The sequence below is a fragment of the Thunnus maccoyii genome, chromosome 7, assembly GCF_910596095.1.
Source record: "Thunnus maccoyii chromosome 7, fThuMac1.1, whole genome shotgun sequence".
NCBI classification, from domain to species: Eukaryota; Metazoa; Chordata; class Actinopteri; order Scombriformes; family Scombridae; genus Thunnus; species Thunnus maccoyii.
Genome location: NC_056539.1, coordinates 22,585,661 through 22,611,664, shown reverse-complemented (window position 1 = coordinate 22,611,664; position 26,004 = coordinate 22,585,661). Strand labels below are relative to the sequence as shown.

The window sequence follows — 26,004 nt, the reverse complement described above, 5'->3', positions numbered from 1 at the left end:
TTATAAATTGGACGTTTAATGTCGTGCTAGGAAAATTTTGGTTTTGGAAGCCCACAGCTTTTGAAATCTACAGTGAAATCTTCTTCTCATCTTTATTGGTCAATTTCTACACTATTAATCATATTATTAAAGCTGGAGTGCGGGACTTTTGTCACCCCCTTCTGGCAGTGAGAGTAATTACAAAAACACTGTCGACACGTGCTTACATTATAGGCTCCATTGTAGGCTACTCAGTCACTACTGTTGCGCTGTAAAACGGTGGATACATTGTTTTGAGCGTCACACAACCCCTGTGAAAAGACTTGTTTCACTATCATAATTTGATCCATTCGGTCCGATAACATTTGGAGAGTCTAAAAGAGCTGCACGATAAAATATGTTATCCCCAGTCAAGTTAGCATAGTGCTAACCGGAAGTTAGCCAGCTCAGCTGGTGGAAGCATGTCCTGACCATAGAGCATGTGTAGTATGCATTCATCTGGCCAGTGCGGGAATGTCAAACCCATTACCAGATTAAAAACTCCAGTATACTGTGAAATACAGAGAGATATGTCTGGCGGTGATATGCTTAATCAGCATTGTGTGAACTCGTTTGGCAAGGGCTTGAATATAATGGACGTTGCGTATGTAAAAGCTCCAAACTGCAGGTTTAAACAGTACCGGTTCAGGTTACTTAATTTGTACCTGTAGGTAGATTTGGTTTGCAGTAGACAAGGTATTCATCTTGACAAAACAGACAATAAACAGACATGTAATAATATATAAGGACTTAATAAAGTCTTAATAAGAAAGAAAAAAAAAACAAAAAACAATGAAAAACACTAAAATAAATAACCACTATAATAAATTAAGTATAATGTGGGTAAAAATAAGTAAATAAATAAATAAACTTTGATTCTATAGCATCTGTGCTATATTGCTACATCTTGTTCATCTGAGTGATGGCTGCTGGAATAAAGCTATTTTTATATCGCTTTGTTCTACACCTCAGGCCTACAAACCTCCTGTAAACCTCCAGTAAACCAGTACTGTTATATATTTGTTTACAAGACAATTTACCTCTAAGCAGTTGATGTACAAGGCATAAAGCTCTGCTTTATCCCCCTCGTCCACAAATTTGCTGTCTTCAACAGATGACAAATGCTGCTGCAAATATTCTTTGACTTCTTCGAAGCTGAAAAACAGTGAAGTTTATCATTCACTTGGTACAATGCAGGTGAGCTTCACAAGCTGAAAAGCTGCCCTTTACATCTGTCAGACAGATCTCTAGCTTTACACACGATTTATAATTCTATTTATTACATTTCAGTAATTACAATTTCTAGACAAGTGAACTACACTGACAGACATGGATCCAATTCATCTACAAACATTCAAATGATGTCTTTTCACATGACATTTAGTTTACCTACCTGAACTTCAGCAGCAGCTTGAGGATCACAGATCGCACGACTGGGTTTTTATCTAGGGACTCGTCAAAAGGCGACAGATCTTTGGTGTGAATCTGTTCATGTTCTGGTGTAAAAGATGATTCAGAGTAAATATTAGTAACAACAAAAATAAAAACTAATAATCATTTAAACTTATCAAAGCTTTTCAACAAGCAGATTGATGAAGAGTATTTTGTATAATATAAACAGAAAGACAATAAAATCATTACTGTCTAAAAAGCAACTTATATGTATAAAAAAACTGTATTAAAAGCCAAATTATGTACAAAATAGTCAAAACCGTCATGCACTGTCGGACAAATCCAGGTTCATTATAAAAGAAGCTAAAGAAAAGACAAAATAAATAATGAATTTTGATTTGATGTGTCCTTGATAAGTGGTACCTGTCTCAACCATCAGGTAGGACAACAGGTGGGTGATGACACCTTTGGCTGGTGGCCTGTTGTCCTTGAAGCACACAGTGGAGAGAAGATCAATGAAGAAACCATTGCAATGCTGCCTGAATTCTGCATTTTTCTTGATAGAGGCCCTGCCGAGTGACAAAAAACAAATGCAGCATAATAAATTAAGTAACAGGGCAGTTAGTTTTTAATGTTTCAGTGTTTCCTCTGTTTTTTGTTTTGAGATGTTTATTATCAGTCTCTTGTTTGTTTTCTTACCTGCACAATTTACTACATAATATTTTCTTTCTTCCACGTAACTCTGAGTCTTATCAATTGTAATCAATTGTACAAATGTAATATGCTTAACACCTTAATGCATAGATTTTTACTTTTTTGCTCTGTCAAATTTCCTTTGATATTACAATGTCACTGAATCTATTAATTTTTTTCATTTTCAGCAGCCAGCCTCACAGAGCTATGTATAGCTGACCCAAAAGAGGGTTTATGAAAGTGTTAGCTGGCACTAGTGGCTGGATTTTACTAATACAAGATTTCCAGTGTAGCAAAGTTTAGTCAACTGATTACCCAAAAATGACACTGTGTCAGGGGATTTACTAGTTTCACTTTGTATGCCACTGCAATTCTTCTGAGTGATACTGTGTTTCACAGTGACATTTACTCAAATACATTAATTCCACTGTATCATCACATGTTATTATACCTGCTACAGGGTAAACAACTGTATTATATACAACTACCGCACACATACATACAGTGAACTAGTCACTTGCTTTCTAACCTAGCATAGGTGGGGTTGCCACACCCCTTTAAAAAGGAAGTGTCTGATGCTTTCTGCATGCTCAGCTGGATGGATGAGGATAATATGCAATAAAAAAAAATCACTGAGATTGGTTACGATATGTGAACATACATTACACAAATTTGCTTCAAAATGATTTCTGTCACACTACATAGTGTCTGTGTGCACACATATTTCTTATATCTGCGCCATTAAACAGTGCTGCTATGCACATAGCAACAGGCTCCTGTGCACTTCAAAACAACTTTATTGTGCACCTTTGTTGCACAAAAGCAGAAATTTGTCGTCAGCTTACATTATAATCAACATTGGATATCACATCATGTCACCAAAACAGTAAGTAAAAACATCTAAGTACACTATATTAGATGTAACTTTGTAAAAAGTAAGGAATAAATTGCTAAATATGATTTCAAATAATTTAAAATAATTTAAGACCAATTTAAGAAGTAATGTGGTAGGTACATGGGATTCAAAACAACAATGGCATGTCCATTAATTACTGGTTTAACAGATGTAGCGCCTGTGGGATGAATGATTTATTATAGATATTTTTCTGTGCACAGGGGACTCTGTACCGTCTCCCTGAAGGCAGGAATACTGATAACAATAGTAGTGCAGTGAGTAAAGGCGAAGAATCAAGTCCATGACAGCAAGCAACTGCATTACTTATAGGACATATCCTTAAACATGAACAGTCAAACCCTACCAGCTCTGCAGCTGCAATTCTGTAACTGATCCTGAAAGGAGTGGGTTCCACCATTGGATTTTTACTGGTGTTAACGGTATATTAAATGTAAAAAACTCACCTGATATCTTCAGACACGTGTGGCTGAAAGTCATTGGGTAATTCTTGCCTGCAAATGGGACAAGAGGTTTGTCCTGCATCAAGGCTTGCCCTGATGCATGTTGAGCAGTAGATGTGATGACATGGCAGCCCCACAGGGTCTTGAGGCTCTCTTATGCACACCCCACACTGAAGTCCAAACCTTAATGAAAATATGACCACTGTCAGTCAAATTCACTACAGCTGAGGAATATTCTTCTCTAATTAATGAAAAAGAACTTAATTCACCTGAAAATCTGATCACTTGCTCCCTGCTTACAGGACTTCAACACTTCAATCACAGCTTTAAAAGCCGTATTGGATTTCACATCTGAGTTTCCCGCCAGAACCTTAGAAATAGGTCAAAAACATTGGACATAAATATAATAATGACCATAATAGTCACTTTTCACTTTTTTTAATTGGCTGACCTTCATGTAAAATATCACATGCTATGGTGGAAAAATTTGCCTATAGCCAATAGATATTTTGTGATAATATAAATTCAGTTATTTCATGACAGATAATGTTTCCCAACATTTGTTTTTTTTCAGGAATAAAAGGTATCTGAATAGCAAGTAGACCATGATGAGACACCAAAAGTTTCCTCAAGGTAGAAGGGTTTAAAAAGAACCTTCATCACATCTGACGTAGGCCACATTGCTTATATTAGTTTTTTGTAGAATATATTGGTCATTAAAAATCTGCTCACCCTGCTTAATGTTTGAAAGTGATTCAGGACCAGTGTTCTGAGTTGCTTCTCTTCATTTTGGAAACCCAGCAGCATGTGTTCCACAAACAATGAGAGGATGTAAATGCGCCTCCAGCCATTACTATAAAATATTACAGAATATCACCACAGTTAGTTTGTTGAAGAAACATATGCATATTCACTCCAAGACAGTCTTTTATCTGTGCAGGGTTTTACCCAGAAAATTGATTTCTGGAGATGGCGAGCACTAGACAAACAATTTAAACAATCATCTTGCTTATTAAATACTTCACCTTTGCAATATGAAATAGCACCACTGCTCATTTTCCCTGAAGCTTAATAAGCCTAACATTGTGTTTTATAAAAATGTAAAAGTTTCTTTTGACTTAAGCAGAAGCTCTCTTTATTTCAGGTGTGATGGGCAGCTTACATCATAAAATACTGCGGGAAAAACTGCGTTGGTAGCATAAATCAACAAGCATACAAAAGATTGGAGAGGTAGATCACAGTAACTACCTTACCGTCCAGTAACTGATATACTGTGTCTTTTGACTAGAGTTAGGGATGAAGTATTTCCTGTGTATCAGCATCTTACCGGACATCATGGAGTCTTTCTTTGTATCGTAATTGCAATTGTTGGGAGCAAATCAACTCCAAAGAGGCTTGCAGCCTCTTCACCTCCTTCAGCCACTGCTGGCAGAGAGCATCAGTATCTAACGTAGGACAGTCTAGGCTTTCAACACATGCCATGGCTGCATGGACATCCAAAACCTACAAGACACAAGAACAATTTGGAACTGATTTAGTATTTTGGTAAAATTTGAAAAAGTCCTGAGAAAAAAGCCAAATAATGTGGCCAATTAAAAACTATTCAAAGATGACAAAAAGCATTTAATGAAGATTCTCTCTGGCCTGGGATGATTGCTGAAATTCAGAAATGTGTTTACCATCTCTGGACAATGTCTAATCTGGGGGTTTCTTTGCAAAGGAGAAACGATTTCAGGCCGAAGAGAAATCATCCGCGAGAGGTTCTGGAGACGACTTTGGTAGCAATGGTAGGCGATATGGATGTGAGGAAGAGAGAGCTGATCTTCATCTCTTTTTCGTCTCCATACTTCATCAACGCAGCTGGCCAGGGCCTGACGCAAGAGCTGAGGAGTAAATGCACAAGTAGATTAATGATGTAGTATTTGCTTTAAACTAGAGCGACATTAATGAGCAACCAATTTAAGCTAATAGTTTGACTGAAGCATGTAAAACATTTGCGGTAAACCACTTTATACAGTAGTCCAAGTGTTACCATGAGTTTAGTTCAATTTTTTTTTTTTCATGTTTAGCATCAAACCACAATTGTAATGACTGGAGTAATAGTAACAGCCTCAATCTGTTTGGAACTGAATTATTAGTGTACTCACTGAGTTAGCAATGTATAATACAACATGCTCCTGTTCCTGTTTATACATGTTAAATATTATGAGGACTATAATACTTAGCACACTGGTCACTCATTGTATATTTAAGTGTGTATCTATTTATTGGTACAAATGATAAGAAAAATATAAATCACTGCACAAAACTGAAAAAAAAACATCTTTTTAGAGCTTCAATGTTCAATTTTTTGCTGACACTTAGTCAAAAAGGTATTGATTCAAATCTGCTAAATTTTGAGGTAGTGGGATGTTGAATTACATTCTTTAATTTGACTGTATTGAACTGGATTATTGTAACACCAGAGATAATAATATACAGTAAAATGTTTTGAGGAAGTATGAGTGGTGGCTAATGGATGCAGCACTTTCTTAATCCTCACCTGTAATTCTTCATTTGATGCCACTTTCATTGTCATGGAGACAAAATCCTGCAGGTACCTTTCGAAAAATTCTTTCTTCATTTTTTCATTCACATTTTTCGCCATGTAACTGCCAAGTGGAGTGTTCAAGAACAGCTCATGGAAACGACCATGCAAATGTTCTGCAAGGAAAAGTTGAGAATGCCACTAATGAGCTGAAGTGTAGATCTTTAGTTAAAATGCTAATACTTTAAATGTACAGCACAATTCCAGGCCAGAAGGCATTCATATATGTTACTTATACATTATGATAGTTACTTTCATGTCTGGATGTTTGCATCATGAGCCCATCCAAGAAGTCTTTGATCCACCAGCTGAATGGCATTACGCAGCGCATGGTGCTGCCACCTATGATATGGCTTTGTACCATCAAGACTGTGGAGCTGTAAGAGAGGCAGGATGCAAATATTATGAATGTGATTTTGCAAGAAAGAGGAATCACATTATTTATTTTTTAGCCCAAACTGCTCCTTGCTGGTGCTGTAATTTACTTGAATTTACTTGCATTTTTCTTGAGTCAGAAAACAAAGCACTCAGAACCGGCGGCTGGAAAAATGCATTTGTTACAATGCTTCATTTTTAAAACTATAGTAAATATAAGACACATAGTGAAACAGCAACATCAGTGGTATGTTGTCAAGGCTGTCTTGAATGTTCAGACCAAAGATGTAAATGAATCGTAAATAAACCATTTGAGCTGAATAGATAACTTGATCATACAACCAAGAGATACTTACTTTTCCACTCTCACATAAGGTACATTGAGCACCTCTTTGCTGGCAAATATCTCAAGCCATAGGTTTCTGATGTCTTCCCCACTATCCAGCAGAAGGTCCAAATTGCAATCTCGATCAATGACTGAGACCAAGTTGGCTAGAAGTGGAGTGACAACTGCTTGGATTTTCCTCCACAGTGTGTGTCTGTGAGAAATATTCATATGAACTCATTAAAAGCAACCTGATGTTTGCATATGTATCAAAAATGACATTTGAGAGTATAGCATGCCAGTTGAAACCAAATCTCTGTACTGGCAGTAATTAACAGTGAAAGTGTGTGCAGTAGTACATTTTACACCACAGGAAAAAAGATTTGAATAATTAATAAATAACAGACAAAGATTATGTGCAACTATGGCAAAGAAAAGGGCCATATACACTGGTAAGATCATGGATATAAGTAAAGAAGAGACCTACAGGAACGTTCCCCCTTCTTGAAGAGCATTGACATTAGATGCCTCCCTTAGAACCCAGTTTTTTGGATTATGGATTTTGGCCTCATACTCCTCTAACAGCGAGTGGAGACGCTTCCTCACAATGTTCACAAACATACCTTAAAAACAAAATTAATTTACAATACCTTATATTCAGTAAGATGCATTTATACAGCACACAGAGTATATGTGTATACCAATGGCCTGATATAAAAACATGACCCTGAATGACTGATTTTCTAACCTTGTGTCTCATTTTCATCCAGAAGTGTGAGCAGGTTTTCAACTCTCTTAGTGCTGAGTTCTCCACTGTCTGCTGCATCTCTGAGCATGCTGACTGCGCTCTGAACACAACTCCTAACCAGATCTGTTGTATTAAACAAATCTCCCAAAACCTGAAAAAAAATCATAGTTCTATTAAGGAAAAATGTCCTAGAAGTGAATCCCCTAAAACTATATGGTCTGAAGAATAAAAAGAACCTGCTGTTCTTCCAGGTTTATGAATATGAGTTGTAAACTCCACTTACAGTGGAGTAATCATTTTGTGTCACACCGGTGAGGTCTTCTGTCTCCATGGCTTGAAAAAGAAAAGAATTCAAGGTGAAATTTTCTTAATTTACTTGAAATATATAATAATTTTTAGAGAAACAAAGATTTTGATGAATTACCCTCAGGTGGATCTTCAAAAAGATCACTTATGCGAAGGTTTTTCAAGGAATGAACATCAGACACAAACTCTTTTGATCTTCTGAGATCATCAATGTGAACAGACCTCCAAGGACCTGAAAAAAACAGTCAGATTAATTTATAAGTTTTAACTATTCTTTTAATTGTCTGCTCTTTCTTTCTTTTTCTTTTTGTTGTTACTCTTAATGTGTAAAACCTTGCACTGCATTTTGTGTACGAAAGATCAACCAAGCTTATATTGTTGGTGTGCTAATTATGGACATTGTGACAGAGTCACTGACATAAAATTGACCAATTTGTTACACCAAGTGTAATAGCAGGACTAACCGCCTTGAAAGCCAACATAGGAGGTCCCACCCTCCATTCGAGGAAGTTTGGTGACAAAGTACACAAATGTCTTTGTGTTGTCAGTAGTGGCCCACTTGTTTATTTCGTTGATGCATGAATACCTGAGAAAATTAAACATTAAGCATAAGTAAATGAAAAAAGAACAAATGTGTGCATTTGCAATCATATGTGAGAGAGATGTAAAAGAAAGTACTTAAGTGATGACTGTCAGACTCACTTGGCTGAGGAAAGAATATTCCCTCTGTGGGAGTCTTCATCATAGTCTGTTTGAATAATGAGCACTTTGTCTGCAGCTGCTGAGCCAAGAAATTCCCTGATACCAGGACATACAGTAGACATGATTTAGATTTCAATAGACAGAGTGATCATGTGCAGGCGCATATATCTACTCAGTATAGTGCATAATATTATCAGTTTTGTAACCGATCTAAAAAGAATTTTATGAAACATAAGCACAGTTTGTGTGGGAAAAGGCCATCATGTAGATTTAAATGAGTACCTAAGCAGAAGCAACATGCTCTTTGTATTGTGTACACACACCTGATTTTCTTGAGGAAAGAGTACTCTGTGTCAAACTGGTACAGTGATAGCAACTTGATATCATCAAGCTTCACCATACTCTGCAGTTGCTGAGTGTCTGTTGCAGTCAGTAGCCTGGAGAATGTTGTTACCTTCAAAAAAGCACCAAGAATTACAAAATAAGTTTGCTATTAATAACAGAAAAATCCACCCACGCATAATGTTACACTGTTATGTGTCATCAGTCTGTTATTTTCAATGCATACCAGTGTTTAGGGGTCAGCTGAGATTTGCATTTGGGTCATTTCTTTTATAATCACTTTTATGCATTTGAGATTTTTTTTTTCATATACTAATGCACATTCAAATTCCAACAGTCACTCTTTTACTAATAGGAAATAAGAATAATGTAGAAAATGTTTCTAGGTGGCATTTTTCCCATTAATATTTGATAGCAAAGTAGAATAAATTACCTCCGTGAAGAAGTTGGACTGCTTCTCCTGCTGTGTGTGATAGACAATGTAGTCTCCCAATGAACTGTGCATCTCCTCTCTAATGTATTCTTTCATTAACTGTTCTACTTCTTCATCTGGCAGTCTGGATTTGTCCAGACGAACAACAGAGTCTGGAGTGGCACAGTTGAGCAGAATGTCTTTGGCTTTCTTCAGAATGGCCTGAGCTTCTGTTTCAACACTTTGATTCTCTGTTATTTGCAGGACCACAGAGGAGCATGTGTCTGAGTGGTAGCCGATGAAGACATCACTTGGAGTGTATTGCTTTTCTGTGGAGTGTTGACTGCTTAAGGAGATAAAATCATCAACCCATTTCTGTAGCTGTCTGGCAATGCCTTTCTGCTCATCTCTGAGAACAGTGTTGATGTCAAGATAGTGTTTCTCCAACCTGTTAATCAGTGGGATTGGAAATTGCTCATAGACCACCTCTTTCTCCTCAATGACAATGAGCCTGAAGTTTTTGTGAACTCTGCATTTCACACGATGCGTTCCTAATCCAAGATCAACATACTTTTGACCCCCCAGGGTCACATAGTATTGGTTGAGAGCATCATACAGACTTTCGTACAGATTCTGAAGGTTCAGAAGTACAACTGTCTGTCCTGTCTCCATGCAAACCTTGACACGATTAATGTTCCTACAAATCTGCGTGTACTCCTGATCCTTTGGGAAACTGGACCCAAAGATGATCTCTGGATGGATTTGGTGAGAGAAGAAGATCTGTTGGAGAATCTGAAGAGCAGCATAGTTTTTTGTGAGAATTAGTAGGTAACGACTTTCTTGTTCTTGGCAAAATGGAGAGATGTTTTGTTTTGCCAAATCGATGGCACTTTGCTCAACTTGGAGAGCAGGAGAGATGCTTTGCTCAACCAAATCAATGGTGGAAATGTTGGCATGTGCAAACTCATCTCTGAGTTCTGTGCTGAATATGGTCATCACATCAACATCATCCTTTCCGCTGAAGTTTCTCAGGACTGCTCCAGTGATTTGATCTGCAGTAGGACACTTATTAAAGACTTTGGTAATTGAAAATACCATCTTTATCAGACTGTAGAAATCCCGCAGACCAAAAAAACCTTTGCCTTCTTTGCATACTGTCATATATGCTTTTGCAAAGGGCGGAAAGAGGTGTTTGATCTTTTCAAGAACCTTTTCTTCAGATGAACATATCCCCTTTGCACTTTTGATGAGCTCTTTCTGGTTTGGGTCTCCACGGGACACAAATATTCCACGATTCATCTTGGCAGGGTCAAGTGCCCAGTTGGAAATTCCAATGAACCCAACCCTTTTATAAGGTAGTGGCTCATCATCGACGCAGCCCTCTTCCAGTAATGGGTGAAGTGTTTTCAGTGGCATTTTAGGCGAATCTTCAGCCAATCCAATCTCATCAAGAACAACTACGGAAATGTATTCATCCAAGTTTTTACTTTCTTGAAAGCGGGAACACTGTTTGAATGTGTTGATGATTCCTTCAGGAGTTGAATGAGGGCTGCACTGGAAAGACACCAGATGTATCTGCTTCAGCCTCTTGTAAAGTTCAGAATGTGATGCAGGGCCCTGCATTGCATCTGCAACTAGGGTTTTAGACAGTGATTTGGAGCTCCCTGGTTTCCCAACAATAAACAGGGGAATTCTTAGCTCAACACAGATCACCATCATGAAGAAATTTTCTTTCAAAGCATCATTTCTGGCTATTGTCTTACCCATGGGCACACCATTGAGTAGGAGGTCGTGCATGAGTTGGATTTCCTCCTGTACTCTCTGTACGTCATATTCATGAGAAAGCAACAGGCTTATAGTTCTCTGATATGGCCTTTTGTCTTCCAAACAGGACTGATAGCACACTCCAGTGGCCATCAAGAGTGACCATATTACTCTGTCACTAGCAGGTGAAAATGATGGCTTGTTTTTTTTCCTCTGTAGGAATGTTCTCAGTTCCTCAGCAAACATGGAGTGATTTTTGTGGAACCACACAAAGACATGCATACAGCGTTCAACATCCCTCAGGCTGACAAAGCTGCATTCATCTTTCCTTTCCCTCATGAACTTCTGTGATGATGATAACACCTTAGTTATAGTTGGAATATAACGATTCTCAATCAAGTTGGCCCTGGCCTGTCTTTGCACTATTTGTTCAATGTACATTTGCTCTGTTGAGTCATTGAGCTGCCCAAAGTCCCAAACAAGAGGAATCATGCTAGGGGGTAACGCATGAACACGATACACAAGCTGTCTGAGAGGGATGGATCCAAGTCTGTCTTCAGTCTCCTCAGCCCTGACACGGTAGCCCAATCCAGATGCCTCTAGCCTCTCAATCATCTTCTCTGTATGCTTCCTGTAGGGGTTGCATGCAGCAATTATCTGTAGTCCTGTTTGACAGCCAAGTTGTTGTCCCTGCACAGAGTTATCACAAAGGATCTCCTTGATGCTGCTGATTGCTTCTGTGGTGTTTGCCTCATCAAAGAAAAGAACTGAGTCAAATTCATGATTCTCTTTATTGGTCCTTGCAAGAGTTTCTGCTTCCGCCACTTTCTCATATATCATTTCTGATGTAGTTCCTCCATGAACCTTGACCAGTTTCATGTTTTCTGCTGGTGCTCCACATCTTCTCAACTCACACATAAACTTGATGAGCCTCGTCTTACCACATCCTGTTTCACCCATTATAATGACCGGGATACCACACCTAAATCTCATATGGATTGCCATCATTTTGAGGATATTATCAGTTGTCAGTTCATATGTTTCATCAGGATCTGTTGGCCACTTGATGCCAAGCACACTGCATAGATGCTCAATCTTGTCAGCTCGAGGAAGTTGATCAAAGTCCCTATTAAAAGGGACTCTCTGAAGTTTTAAGCCAGTGTACAGGTCTTGAGTCATGATGTTTCTCTTTATCACATTGCCTGTTAAGGGATTTATGGCATCAACCCCATTCTGGTCATTAGGCTCAAGGTGAAACCCAATGAAAGTCATGGACATGTGGTCATCATTAAAAAAGATGTATGGATGTGGCTCAGATTCCCACCTTTTTCTAATGAGGAATGGAGCTAAATCTCTTTCATTAAGCCCACTGGTGTCTATTTGTTGCCTCCCTAGGCTCTGGTCAGTAATGCACAGTGATGGGGTTGCGAAGTCTTTGGACATCAAGATCATGAACTCAACCACAAAGTTTTTGAACCCACGTAGAGTGTCTCCAACAAACTCAAATTTGCAGAAGACTGAATTCTCACAGTCTTGTAACTGCAGATTAAGGAACCAGACAAAGTTACGTAGCTCCGCCCATGAAGGATCTAATATGCCACAGTAGATTAGCAGTATCTGGAGACATTTTGCATGAGTCCCTTCAATTCCTTGGTAAGTGAAGTTGTCAAGATTGTCATTGTTGTAAAAACGTGTGAGGTACTGGTATGGTCTTTGATATGCTTCACTCCGGAAACATTTATCATCCATGAGGGGGTCGTCACTCTCCATGTCAGTGATTTCTTCTCTCCTCATCTCCAAAGCCATAACTTCCTTTGGTGGACGGCAAATCACCTTCGGGAAAACCTCCAAGAATGCAAAGTTTTCCTTTCGTCCCTAAAATTATACAAATACATATATATATTAAAGTTAGGAATCAATCAATCAAGCCTACTCTCTTTTTCAAGGATCTTGAGAAAATTAATTTCACTAAAAAGTTATACCTTCTTCTCCTACCAGCTGCTAATTGCAGCTACTGCAATTACCCATATACCATATTAAGCAACTGCAACCGAAGCATAATCCTAACCCTTTCTGGCTGTGGTTGTATGTAGTGCTTTCTACATTTCATAGCACACAGGTTAACTTTAGTTATTTTAGAAAAAGTTTTATCAGAACAATTCAGTAGAAAAGGATGCATCAATAACAGCAATAATAAAAGGAAACAAACAGAACTGTAAGGTATGATTTGAAAGACAAACAAGATGAAAAAGGCTCAAACAGTAAATCTCAACTTACAGATCTGGGGGCATATCTTGGCTGATCATTTGTGGATTCCAGTAATTCGATGATATACAAGTGTTTGTGGCTGCAGCGCCACATCCATCCATCTGAATCCATCAGGTAACGCAAAAACAAAAGCTTGAATAGGAATTCATTCAAGCCTTTTTGCACCTGGGTAATATAATATGCATCATCAGAGAGAAATCTTAATGTTACTGGATAAAACATATTTTAGCAAATTTTGACCATCTTAAGGATTTTCAATGAACCACATCATTAAAAAAAATTAAAGGACTTCCATTATCATGGGTGCATAAGATTGCTTACCGAGGATGTGACATCAAAGTGAAACATCTTGAGATCTTTCTGTTTTGGTGAGTCATACAAAGACTGGAGAACTTTGTGGTCATTGACCTCATGTTCAGTTAAGCGGATACACTTCTTGAATGCAGTTCCTTGTTCTACATTTTCCTCCAGCTTTTCATACAATCTTTGGACATACAGTGACTTGCCTGTAATGGTAGAATAACCAGATGTCATTTGGCTAACTGAAATCATGACATCAAGAATAACGAGTGGAATAAGTAGTATGTATCTCTAGGAAGCAGGAATTTTGTTACCAGAAGACACATTACAAGATCAGTTTTTATTCTGCACCTTGTTTTCTTGTAACTACTGATTTCATCTCAATAATATTGAAAACAAATGCATAATCCAAAACTGGGAATGATAGTATTTATTTTAAGGTGAGCATCATTCGATGCGAGAATAGGTTTAAGATATAAGCTCATTTGACATATATATATATATAACATATAACCATAGAAATTGTTATTTTTTTCTTTTGTTTGCTTTGTTGCTAATCTATCTATTTACCTACATAATTTTCTTAAATAACACCAGCCTATACTTCTTATATATATAAAAAAGCTACTGTACATGTAAGACTCACCAACTCCTGCACGTCTAGAAGCAACAATGCCAACAGAATGGCCACCTTTGAACACAGCATTCTTGTGATCCGAGGGGACAGTGTAATGCTGGGACAAGTACTTCTGGATCCTTTCCAATGACTCTTTTGGCACAAAGTCTCTTTTGAACTGACTGAATACAGTAGGAATGTAAGTGTGCTCCCTGTCAGAGCTGCAGTAGATCACCAGCCTGTATTCATGTTTAAACAGGGAACGCAGTTTCTGAAAACACTTCTCCATTGCACAGCTAACTTCATAGCTTAGTTGGTCTGCTCGAAGCATTGTGTAAATCTTCTGGCCAAAGTCACCTGGTGTGAGACATCTCCTCAGGAAAAGCTCTACTTGCTCATATGATGTTGCAGGGGTACATAAGAGAACCTCATCATAACTCGGCAGTGGCTCATAGTCATTGGTCATGTATAAGCAGATACTTGAAGTCAGGACCTCATCTTGTGGGCAGATTATGAGATTAGGTTGGTTTGAGACAAGGCCTTTTGGGAGTATTCTTCTGAGTGAATTGTCTTTTGTGTCTGAGAGTATTGTTTCCTCCCATTCATCTTCATTTTGGTATTCTGTGTCAGTCATCATTTTTAACAGACCCCCTAAACTCCTTATGTCCAAAAGATCATGGAAAAATATTCCCTCGTTCTTCATGTAGGCATTCCACAACTCTTCCAGTTCTTTCAAACCAACAGTCTGTTCTGCCTTTTCTGCTGGATCATCAGTTGTAACTTGACTCATATTGGCTGATGACATAGTCATGTCATCCTGGTGAAGAAAGTGACTTTGAAATGGAATATCTTCGTTGACCCTTTTGCCAGGCTCAAATTGGTTGTGAAACCTTCTCCATGTGCTCCAGACATCTGATGTTGTGCAGTTTGGTTTGATGAAAGAGAGCATCATCAAAGCTTTGTCCTCTATTACTGCATTCTCATTTGTTGGAGTCACAACACTGCACAGGTAGGATATTTGTTCTGCCGTGAAGAAGTTTAAGTAGTAGTGATCAGATCTCTGTTTGTTCATGAAGTTCTGCCAGTCATCAAGAAACAACTCCATCTTCTTGGACAGAGCTGTAAGTTGTTCAACCAGACTTCCACATACTTCGATGTGATGCACAGTCTTGCAAAAGTTGATTTCCATAATGATACATGGGCCACTCCGAGTTTTGCAATAAATCTTAGCTTCCCAAAACCTGAAGAGTGGGTTCCCTGCAGCATAAAGGTCTACAAATACTTTTGCAAGCCTCTGGACGTTGTCAAACACCTGATTATAAAGAAGAAAAAGTGTGATTACGGGCAAAATATACATTTTTCTATTAAATATCTAATTAATTTACTGAAAAGCAGACATAAATCTCTTGTAACAAATTCAAAATGTATAATAATTATATAATACCTCAGCGAAGCATTCCACCTCACTCTGATTTTGTTCCCCTCTTCCAGACATGAGCATGAGTTTGTTTTGCAACTCTTTCAGGTCATCATAGGTGCATGTCATGTTTTCTTCAGGTCCATCCTGAATTTGCAGCATCAGTGAAGTCTCTAAAATTAGCTATAGAGGGAAGTATCAATATGATAAGGACCACATTGGTGTTAAAGTCCTTAGACCTGAAAACTACCATCACATGCATAAGACAAGAAAAGACACATAATTCATATATTCGGTACATTGCAATACATTTTGTGCTGACAATGCAACACTGTGCAGGGTAACTTGGTCAGGTGCTGAACATTTTCAAAATCAAAAACTTCTTTTTGACCATTTGTATTTTAAATGCTCAGTTTATTTTATTAAGATTAGGTTTTTATTTTGTTATATGTGATTCTTTCTAATTTACAGTATATAACTTTGTTTGTCCAGGTGACAACACTTTTTTTGGCTAACTGTTGTGTTTTTCATATCCAGGTTTAAACATGTTTATGCACCAGTTTCATGCAAACCTTTTTCTGGTTCTGGGCCTTGATGATGTATATCCCTCTCTCATTGATGGATGTAGCCAGGGACAGAGATGAAAATTCAACAGATCCATGGCTTTCCTTAACAGTTTTTAACCACTCCAGATGCCGTGCTGTATCCCGCTATAATCAGACAACAAACAAAAAATTCTAAGTGTATTTTTTAGTTTCAAAAGTTTCTAGTGAGTTTTGTTGTAAAGGCTGATAAAATAAATTAACAGGATTTGCCATGCACAGTAAACTAGCTAGATCGTACCCCTCAGGGATTATCCTTTTGCTTTTTTTCTTGAATGTGATTGAACAATAATCAAAAACAATATTTTTTTTAAAACAAGAATCTTGAATCTGGCACAATTGAATTTGAATTTGACCATGATTCCTAATGGTTAAGAATAAATTTTACTTTCTAACCTAACTGTTGAAATTTGAGGAAGAGGGGACACCGCTAGAAACAGCTTTACAATGGAGTCCATTGTTAAAGCAAGCATCACTAGTGATTTTACTGATCCTAGGGGTCCATTGTGTAACCATACCATTTAAATAATAATTCATTGGGATTTTGGAAAACGACTGCCTGTTTCAACCTTTAACTACCAAATCATAAGTACTTGTGCATGTACATGATACAGCTGTGACTGTAGTTGCAATGTTAGTTACAGTGCGGAGGCAACATGAAGGGTCGAATCTCACCAGCTTCTTTGGTATATTTCTGTCATTTTCAAGTGCTTTCCACAATTTTGACAACGACTCATTGAAGGCCTTAAAATCAGAGTCCTCCTTCAGTCCATACAATATGGATGAGTAACCAAGAACAGCATCATGGAAACAGGCCACTCGATCCACATCCAGGTCATTTTCTCCAGCAGAGATGGATGCCAGGTCAACAAAAACTTTCAGCTCATTGATATCTGCAATTACAAATTTCCTTTAGATGAAGCAAATAATTGTGTTCAACTCTAACAAAAATGGAATCTATTGTACCTTCAAGTGCCTTTTTAACCCACTGGACAAACTCTGATGTCAGACTGAGTTGCTGAAGACATTCCCTGCGATTATCTGTAATGTCCTTCAGGATATGTTTTGCATTTATGAAGGTATCATCTATGCAATTCAGGCTGTTTTTCTTGAAGTCAGCTTGATTCTGAAAAGTATACATTACAGTAAGAAATTGTTTAGTGCATGATTCATGATGCCAGTTAAGATGTGTATAAAAGCCTATCTGAATTAACAGTTAATGGGTACAGGAAATTCATTTTCCTCAAAACTCAATTATCTAAGACTGAGGGTGAATGTTTTATCATACTTATATTTCAATTTCCATTTCCCATTTCAGTCTCTACATTACAACAAAGTATGTCAGTATTTCATGAGAGTACGAGACCAAACTAGTTTTCAACAATAAATTTATACAGAGAGCTACTTACTTGACTGCAATATACACTACACAACTAACAATATCCACCAAAAATATTACAGAGTCTCTTATGAATGGAGCCATGTCAGTAGGTGTGCTGTTAATATCTTACAAGTAAGGACTGGTGACTTATTATAAAGACAGCTCTTTTGAATTTACAATTGTTAGGAACATACCATTTGCAGCAATTTCTCCAGCACTTTGAAGTCTCCTTCCGGACATATTGTGTTCCTGATATCCATGATGATTTTGGCAGTGTCCATTGCAACATGAAGATCCTGGTACTGTTGAATCTGGTTAATTCTTTCTGTGATCCATCTTCTGTTATCAGATGGATTTGTTCTGCACATGATCTGTAAATCTTTTCGCAAGTCTTCGTAATTTCCTTTATAGTCCTCAAAGAGGCTGTCTATTTCCTCCAGTAACAATTCCCCACTCTTCAGACCATCATAGAGCCCTTTGTACTTGCTGTAGCAGCTCTGGAATATTTTGCTGTAGACCAGGTCGAGAGTGTAGATTTCTTCATTCCCATCGAGATGTTCAGTATCATCAGTATCAGGTTGGTCTCTTGACAGCTCATCCACTCGGTTCATCCAGCACACTTTGAAGATTGAGCTGTCTTTAATGGAACGCAGTTCTGAAGCCATTTGTCGGGTGATATCACAAAGGTCGAAATAAGTGACCTGCCCAACCGTAGGAGGGCACTGTCCATCAAGAGTGAGAACCTTCATAAATTCATTCAGATTCATCATCTCAGTTTTCTGATGAAGTTTTATGTCCAACCCCATGAAGTCAACTGCGGATTAAAATATATTATTAAGAATATATGTAGATATACAGATGCTCTTCTCAGTCCAAAAACCACTACAGTATATCAAGATCCACGATCTGCAAAGAATCACTTTCAATGTTAAGGAGTAGCAACTGGATACTAAGGCCTTGTCAGATCAACTTAATTCCTCACGTGGTTGGTTAGACAAAGTTAATGCAAGCAGCCCTGCGGAGGAACCACAGACTTGGAACAAGGCATGTGTATGATTCTATCTCATGGGATAAAAAGTAGCATGCTGTTCAAACAAGCACCTTACTATCAAGTGAGATAAGTTCACTATGGACTATCTACTGGACTACTAGACACTTTGAGAAAAACCACTCCCATTGTGGGATCTGGTTCCAATACCTTGTTTTAAGGTGACCACAGCTATACTTTTAGCTTGTATCTTTTGACTTGACACACTAAATCAGGCTACTTCCTTTGCAGAGGATGTTAGGCTCCGTGTCTCATTTTTTATTCCCACACTGCAAAGTTCAGCTCCTCTCCTGACAAATAGGAACTGCAGAAGATGATACCCATCATCATGCAGGTGGTAAGCCCTCGGGCCAACAGCTTGAACAGTTCATTCTGGCTTTTTGCCTGGTTAAGTTACATTTGTTCCTGAATACTAAAATTCTTGGCGCACCAATGGCAGATGTCTCAAAAATTAACAAAGGAATATAAGCAAAATACGAACACCTCTCAACATTCTGTAGTTCAAATAGCACAACAAGGTTGTAGCATCAGTGTACATCTGTCCTTGGTCTTGAGCACCTTCCCTAAATAACTGCTCTAATGTTTTATGTCAGGTCAGATCTTCTCATTTTAATTATCGCCTTCTGAGGCCTCCATACTCCATACTTATGATTTTTATCATTTGAATCAGGTGACAATCTATGCAAACATATATACTGTATGTCTCCAAGAAATACAAAAATGTTAATTATGTTGTCAAATCACACCATAACATAGCATCTTTATCCTAAAGCCTCCTTCACACATAGTTCCCAGTAAATTACTTGGATAACCTTTCAGTGACTAGTGATTTTCACGATTCACACATGCAGCTACATTCAGGAACATTTCTGCCTTGCGCCTTTTCACACATGCCATGGCAATGCCAGAATAGATGGGCAAAGTACAGTCAAGCAGATGGCGATAATGCAACACTTATAGATGCAAACAACCATAAAACTCAACAGAAGGAGAGGGTGAAACTTGCGAAGCTCAGATCAAACTTTCAAACTAGGCAGTGCTGATCAAATATGAATCAAGATTATGTTACTGCATTGCCTATTTCTCATCTCAAATGTTTCAAGAAACATGTTTTAGTGTACTGTTTAGCTGTAAAATGAGAAAGTTTGTGACGTAGCTGCCATGTTGAAAACAGACGAGCCAAAACCAAGCAACTCGCGGTATGTCACCCACACGTCAAGTCTTGATTGGTTCACTCGCTCCACGTGAAAACATCTTTTGTCAGAAGGATGTAACCCTTTACGTGCTTGTCCCTGCAATGTTACTGCTTTCATTCACAACATGGGCATTTTCCCTGAAATGTCAATAGGTCTTGAGGTGGGAAATCGGCAGTACAGTAAACATTTCAGGAAAAGACTGCATGCGTGAAAGGAGCTTAAGATGGGGTTTCTAACAAACTTAATTCTTAACATAATTTTCCTCTCAATGTGTCATTGCTGCCTACCTTTGACATGTTGTGGAAGCTCCTGGCAGATTTGCAGAAGACTTCTGACCAGCTCCTTCTCATTGTGGACAGCTTCTGCTTCCTCGTTTCTTAGTCTCAGTAACCGTCTCATGTTTCTGTCATCTTTACAACGACCATCATCACAGAGGCCATCTAGAGGAACATAAACACTTGGATGAGCACAAATACAGAAGTAGAATTACAACTGTGAATTTAAAAAAAGAATAACACCTATTTAAGTTTCTAAGTGTCCCCATAAAGGTGCATATACATACACACAGACACCATACATGGTGAATATAAAATGTGTGCATACAACAGACATGCTTTAAAGCAGTGGTTCCCAACCTGCGGGTCGAGTTTTTTTTTTCATGCTTTGAGGACCACAAGTTAAATATGTCCATTGTATTGGAATTGCAGAAGAGGTGTTCAATGGTGGAAAAATATGTTCTGTTGTAATTTGGGTGAACCAGCCTTTTACATAATGGACATACTGTACTAGCATTGTCATGAGTGCTAACATTTCAGTACTACTTTTAATTCTATATACAATTTCATACTTAAAAAATAAATGTATGGTGTAAGAGATGAAAGAGAAGAAAAAGGAGGTAGAGGAGAAGAAGAACTAGAAATATACAGATATTCCGATTCACCTATCTTCAGCAAGTCAACAAATTCTCGTTCTCTCTGGAGGATCTGGTCTAAAGTTTTCATTTGAATTTCCCCACTGAGGAACTTCTCTGATACAGATTTGAATGCTGAACTCGCCAAAGTCATCCTGATTTGAGCTTCATCTGACAATTTGTCAATCAGTCCTTCTCTTGCACCTGGAAAACAAGCAAAGTGCAAACATAAACTACAAAACATTTTACTATTATCTATGTGTACATAAAAATCAAACAGCCAATCACAATAAATGTACGGTGAGACAGTTAAGTTCAAAACAATCCCCTGCCTGTCAACCTTCACTTTCTTTCCTTTAGTCATTACAATTTTCTTTTACCACTTTATTATAGAGAGTGACCATACCCTTTAGACATTAAGAAGAGCTAATTCCCAGTTAATCTTGTGACATTATATTTAACATTTAAGTATTTACCTGCCATTTGGAAGACAGTTTTGGCCATGGGCCAATTTAAAAGGTACTCAAATATCAAGTCCTCTCCTTCAATGTAATCTCCTTTGGCATCTGTGGGCCATGACTTCAGCACAACAACAGACATCAGCTTCCCAAACTTTGTGATATCATGTCTCTCCAATAGAGCTGAAACATTTCTGCCAGATTTATCCTAACAGAAAGAAATCACAGGAAAAAAATAATGCACAAAAATTGAAATTTGTATTTATGTTTTAAGAAGATTAAGGAAACATGCACATGCAGTTTTTGTCATGCAGGTGCTACAAGGTTGAGCCAATCTATGTCAAACAAACTTTGTCTTTGGGGGTCCTTCACTTGAAGTATTCATAATTAAAGCACTGTAACATTAACTATAATTTGTTATAGAATGGATATAAAACCTTAAATGGTTTACATTCTTCATATGAATACACACAAAAAGATATTCTTAAGTACTTACAACTCAAGGTTCATTTTAATTGTCATTATACAATACAGGATTGCACAATGAAATTCAGTTGTGACCCCCTCCATGTTACACCCATAAACAATGTATTTACAAATATAAACATATTTTAAATTAGAATAGAATAAAACAATTAATTTGGCAATAAAATATAATAAAGTATATACAAGTAAAACTAAATAAGAAGTTAAAAAGGAAAAACTATATTATATATCCAAGGACTATACACACATACATATACATATACATATACATATACATATATACATACAAATAATACATACACTCACCAAGCACTTTATTAGGAACACCTGTGCAATCTAATGCACAGGGCAATGGGTAGTGGTGGTGAACTGGAGTGCATTATCTTGAAAAGTGTTCCTAATATTTTGCCACTTTCTCTCTATGTATAAAATATAAGGAACACTTTTCAATGCAATGCATTCCGGTACACCACCACCACCTTCTATGACCTCAATAATAAACATTAAGTAGAATTATTACTTTTTGTCAAGAAAAACTGAAAATGTATAAGCTTCATAAAAGTAGAATTTATGGCAGAGCTGTTGTATTGGATTGCATTAGATTGCATAGGTGTTCCTAATAAAGTGCTCCGTGAGTGTATATAACCACATGTTTTTACAATATGTGCAAAAATATCTAATATGTAATTGGTATATGTCATATTATACTGTATTAACTGGTTATTATCAAAATACCTGACAAATGGCTGCAATCGCCTCCAAAGCACATTTCTCCATTGACCTGCATAGCACTGGACTTGTCTTGCTCAGTTCTTCCATCTTGTTAGAGTAGATTCCAATTTGATTCACTGGGTGTTCCTAGCAAATAAGCACATAATCTTAGTCTTGTTTCTCAAGTTCACGTGCAAAGCATGTAAACACAAAGAAATCCAGTCTTACCTGTTTTAACTTTCCTTCAAAATCCTCCATGAAGGTGGTTCTCCAGAATGAAGTATGTTGCTCATGACTGAAGGATAGTGAGAGTAACTTGTTCCATACCTAGAAAGAGAAACATCCTATGGATTTCATAGCTCTGCTACATCACAATTTATGTACTGCATACCATGTCAAATTGCTACCACACTAGAAAAAAAAAAATTTAAAACCATGACAGAGAACATCATATGCAGTATATTACTGAATTCATTTCTGCTTACCTCAATTTCATGTGGTACAGAAAATTGTGTACGATTCCATTCATTCAGCAATTTGTTTTTGAAGGTAGTTCTCCGCCATTCCCTCATTGTTTTTAATGTCTCCCCGACTGACTCTTCATGAATCCTCTCTCTTGACTGGAATAGCAATTATAATATATATATATATTATGGACATCATGATATTTAATATGGATATCTATTCACTGCTTGCATTTTAGCATTAAGAATTTCAATGATTAATATAAAATATATACTTCATTTACACACATGAGATACAAGTGTGCAGACTTTTCCCACAAGTAGACAAATGTTTTGAAGTGAAAAACAATCAAATGTTTCACAATATCATGTGATCCATATTAGTTGAATTATTTATTTTCTCAATAGACGATAGACAAGATAGACATTTCAAGCTTTGACAAGACTTTGATAGAAGGATATAGGCCTGTCACACACTGATGGTTGACTCTCACCTGGGAATCAGTGTAGTCATATGACTTTGCAATCAGACAGACAAGTTCAAGGAAGATAAGAGGGATATCACAGCGACCTGGATCTGTTGTTTTACGGCAGATAGAACCAAGAAGCCTTACTGCAGTTTTCAGGCAACACTCTCCGTATTTGTCATCAAAACTATACGAAGAAAATATTTGAATTATTGTTGTGTATGAATTCATTTTGCTATCAATATTCTGTAGATAGTGAAATTCATAGACATTACTGCAGAGATACTGTATTACAGTGACAATTTTTTTTTTTACCTATTATTGCGATGGCTTTCTTTTTTGATGAGATGGGATGCCAATTCTTCCAAAGTCTGTAATCCAAATCACATAAGAATTGAAATTTGTAGACATAGTTCAACATCATGAGGTAAAATTCAAGCAAGTGGTAGCTTTTAAGGATACATACCCTGTAGTCGGAGTGAGTTATACCAGATCTGACACTGAAATGCAGACGAAGCAGAATGTCAGGGAGCTCCACTGGCACACGGGACATGAAGCTCATCAGATCATCCAAACTCAGCAGAGACATCCAAGAGTGGGCAAGAAAATGATCGATGTCCACCAGGTATGCATGGTCTTTCATGATTCCGATCAGACTCCTGATGTAAAGTCAGGGTTGTTTATGGTGACCAGGCGTTGAGGGGAAGAAAAAAAAATCAGGATATCCCCAGGAATCTTAAGCTCCACATTAGTTCTACAAGCTAATGAAAGACCTAATTTTTGGGGGGATTTTGCCACATGCAAAGGATGTCCTCCTCCACTACCAATTTCATAGCCGTAGGGTCATTTCTATAATCTGAATTTGGAATTGTTTTCTATTTTATTCTGGTGCCAGCAGCTAAGCAACTGCACCTGCAATTGTTTGGAAACACTGCATCTGCATCCTCCCATGGCAATAAATATTTAGCTTTTTCATCCTAGCCAATATACAAAAAGCACTGTTTATGGTTGGTTGTGAAATACATACGTTAAAAATTAACCACTGTTTGGTTTTGGATTTCTGTGTATAAAAGTCAAATATTGGAACAGCTACCATATATTGTTATTTAGGGCCACTGATATTTTCTCCAGATATTTCAAAAGGTTCTGCACATGTGCTCTGTAGAGGAAAATAACATAATTTACATACCTTGTGTCTCTGTACATATTTGTTCCCTTGCTCCCCCTCAAGCCACTCCAGGAGTCAAACTCTGGGTTCAAGACAGGTGGAACTGGCTCAAATGGCTTGCTTTCTCCTCTCAGTAGGTGAATCAGAGGAATGACCAAGACCCACTTCTCAATCCGGCGTTGACTAGCACTGTTGCAAAGAATCTCAACAGCATCCGCAACACTATATCAAAGAAGAAATCAGTGTTTAGCTTCATTATGTTTAGAATAGAAGAGCTTTTTGTTGGGGAAAAAACATAAAATATCTCTAAAAAATATCTATCTAAAAATTATACCATATTATAATACTTGTTTTATTTCTACTCTATGTTGTTGGAAGATAAGGTCAACTGTATTTAGAACTACAATATAAAGTCCAATTGAATGTACACTGAGCAAAAATGAAGGTCATGATCAATGCCATCTGCATAAATTTAAAACCGCATTTTATGCAAGTTAATCTAAATCTAATCCAGTTTATCTTATCCAGCAAATTCTCTAAAAGTTCAGCATCCATACCAACGCACTATAATATTCGATAGAAACTGTTGTTTGTAAGCAATTAAATGGTGCATTACTGCCAACACCTGGTAAAGAATGTTGCAGGATGGACAGACCCTTTTGACAAACAAGTCCACTGACATACTGTTTTCAGGGTAAAGCTCAATTCTGTTGCCTTAAACTCCCTGCGATCTTATATTCTCATCTCGAGTTGCCACTATCCTTTTTCATTATGCAGAATTTATGACCCTCGATCAAATAATCAGTTTTTCATCATGACAAAACAAAGCCTCATATCAAAATCCCAAATCCCAATATATTGAAATCATGAAAAAACAAAGCTTGTTATATGATATGGCTAAATAATTAGTCACCTCTTATGAGAAAGCACAACATGAAAATAATTAACCCCATTGCCTTCAGTTTTAAGTTGACCCTTGTCTACCTAATTTCTGATACTACTTACAAGCCAAATACTAAAGCTGACTGAACATTATCAGGCTGATAGTCACCATTGTTTTCTATTAATACTTGAATGGGGTCTTATAATATTGATCATTTTCATACGGTACTGTTGTTATTTCACGTTATTTAACTAAAACTTCACATTAGTTACCGTTTCTTATCTGGTAAAGGGCTTTCAAAGTCTTTCCAGAAAGAGCGAAAATGGTGTGCTGGCTTCTTAGGCAGGCAAAGAAGATCACATAGATTAGATATCTGTTGATCTGTCATGTGTTCTCTCAGATGCTTGTTGTAAACAAGCAAACCAATAACTCCTGCATGCAGAGGTGGTAAGAGGGATTCTGTTTTTTCTCTCCCCTTTCTGGACATGGGATAGATGTTTTCCTCCAGAAAACTTTTAAGCAGGATTTTCACCTGGAAAAAGTAAAGGAACAAGGTAATGGCAGATGTCAAATACTTACATTCTGATCAGACCTTTTGGTGGAAAACAG

The 26,004-nt window shown here is 37.4% G+C and overlaps 1 protein-coding gene across 7 annotated transcripts in view; it reads right to left on the bottom strand.

Annotated features, from left to right (window-relative positions):
• LOC121899844 (E3 ubiquitin-protein ligase rnf213-alpha-like) overlaps window positions 1-26,004 on the bottom strand; it is a 54,399-nt gene that overhangs the window by 13,098 nt on the left and 15,297 nt on the right. For all 7 annotated transcript variants that reach the window (XM_042415562.1, XM_042415569.1, XM_042415563.1 and 4 more), the window contains 38 exons: window positions 25,668-25,927; window positions 24,534-24,734; window positions 23,811-24,003; window positions 23,660-23,715; window positions 23,372-23,531; window positions 22,899-23,033; window positions 22,642-22,740; window positions 22,438-22,560; window positions 21,235-21,424; window positions 20,789-20,962; window positions 20,136-20,288; window positions 17,799-18,418; window positions 17,190-17,349; window positions 16,899-17,116; window positions 16,194-16,331; window positions 15,649-15,804; window positions 14,235-15,516; window positions 13,610-13,794; window positions 13,298-13,453; window positions 9,278-12,895; window positions 8,826-8,956; window positions 8,503-8,598; window positions 8,265-8,386; window positions 7,919-8,032; window positions 7,778-7,827; window positions 7,495-7,645; window positions 7,234-7,369; window positions 6,778-6,960; window positions 6,299-6,423; window positions 6,002-6,162; window positions 5,139-5,342; window positions 4,787-4,962; window positions 4,192-4,312; window positions 3,729-3,829; window positions 3,463-3,642; window positions 1,834-1,979; window positions 1,412-1,514; window positions 1,059-1,173 (listed from right to left, as the gene is read on the bottom strand). In XM_042415562.1, the coding sequence (XP_042271496.1) occupies window positions 1,059-1,173; window positions 1,412-1,514; window positions 1,834-1,979; window positions 3,463-3,642; window positions 3,729-3,829; window positions 4,192-4,312; window positions 4,787-4,962; window positions 5,139-5,342; window positions 6,002-6,162; window positions 6,299-6,423; window positions 6,778-6,960; window positions 7,234-7,369; window positions 7,495-7,645; window positions 7,778-7,827; window positions 7,919-8,032; window positions 8,265-8,386; window positions 8,503-8,598; window positions 8,826-8,956; window positions 9,278-12,895; window positions 13,298-13,453; window positions 13,610-13,794; window positions 14,235-15,516; window positions 15,649-15,804; window positions 16,194-16,331; window positions 16,899-17,116; window positions 17,190-17,349; window positions 17,799-18,418; window positions 20,136-20,288; window positions 20,789-20,962; window positions 21,235-21,424; window positions 22,438-22,560; window positions 22,642-22,740; window positions 22,899-23,033; window positions 23,372-23,531; window positions 23,660-23,715; window positions 23,811-24,003; window positions 24,534-24,734; window positions 25,668-25,927 (10,692 nt within the window). The remainder of the gene's footprint in view (window positions 1-1,058; window positions 1,174-1,411; window positions 1,515-1,833; window positions 1,980-3,462; window positions 3,643-3,728; window positions 3,830-4,191; window positions 4,313-4,786; window positions 4,963-5,138; window positions 5,343-6,001; window positions 6,163-6,298; window positions 6,424-6,777; window positions 6,961-7,233; window positions 7,370-7,494; window positions 7,646-7,777; window positions 7,828-7,918; window positions 8,033-8,264; window positions 8,387-8,502; window positions 8,599-8,825; window positions 8,957-9,277; window positions 12,896-13,297; window positions 13,454-13,609; window positions 13,795-14,234; window positions 15,517-15,648; window positions 15,805-16,193; window positions 16,332-16,898; window positions 17,117-17,189; window positions 17,350-17,798; window positions 18,419-20,135; window positions 20,289-20,788; window positions 20,963-21,234; window positions 21,425-22,437; window positions 22,561-22,641; window positions 22,741-22,898; window positions 23,034-23,371; window positions 23,532-23,659; window positions 23,716-23,810; window positions 24,004-24,533; window positions 24,735-25,667; window positions 25,928-26,004) is intronic.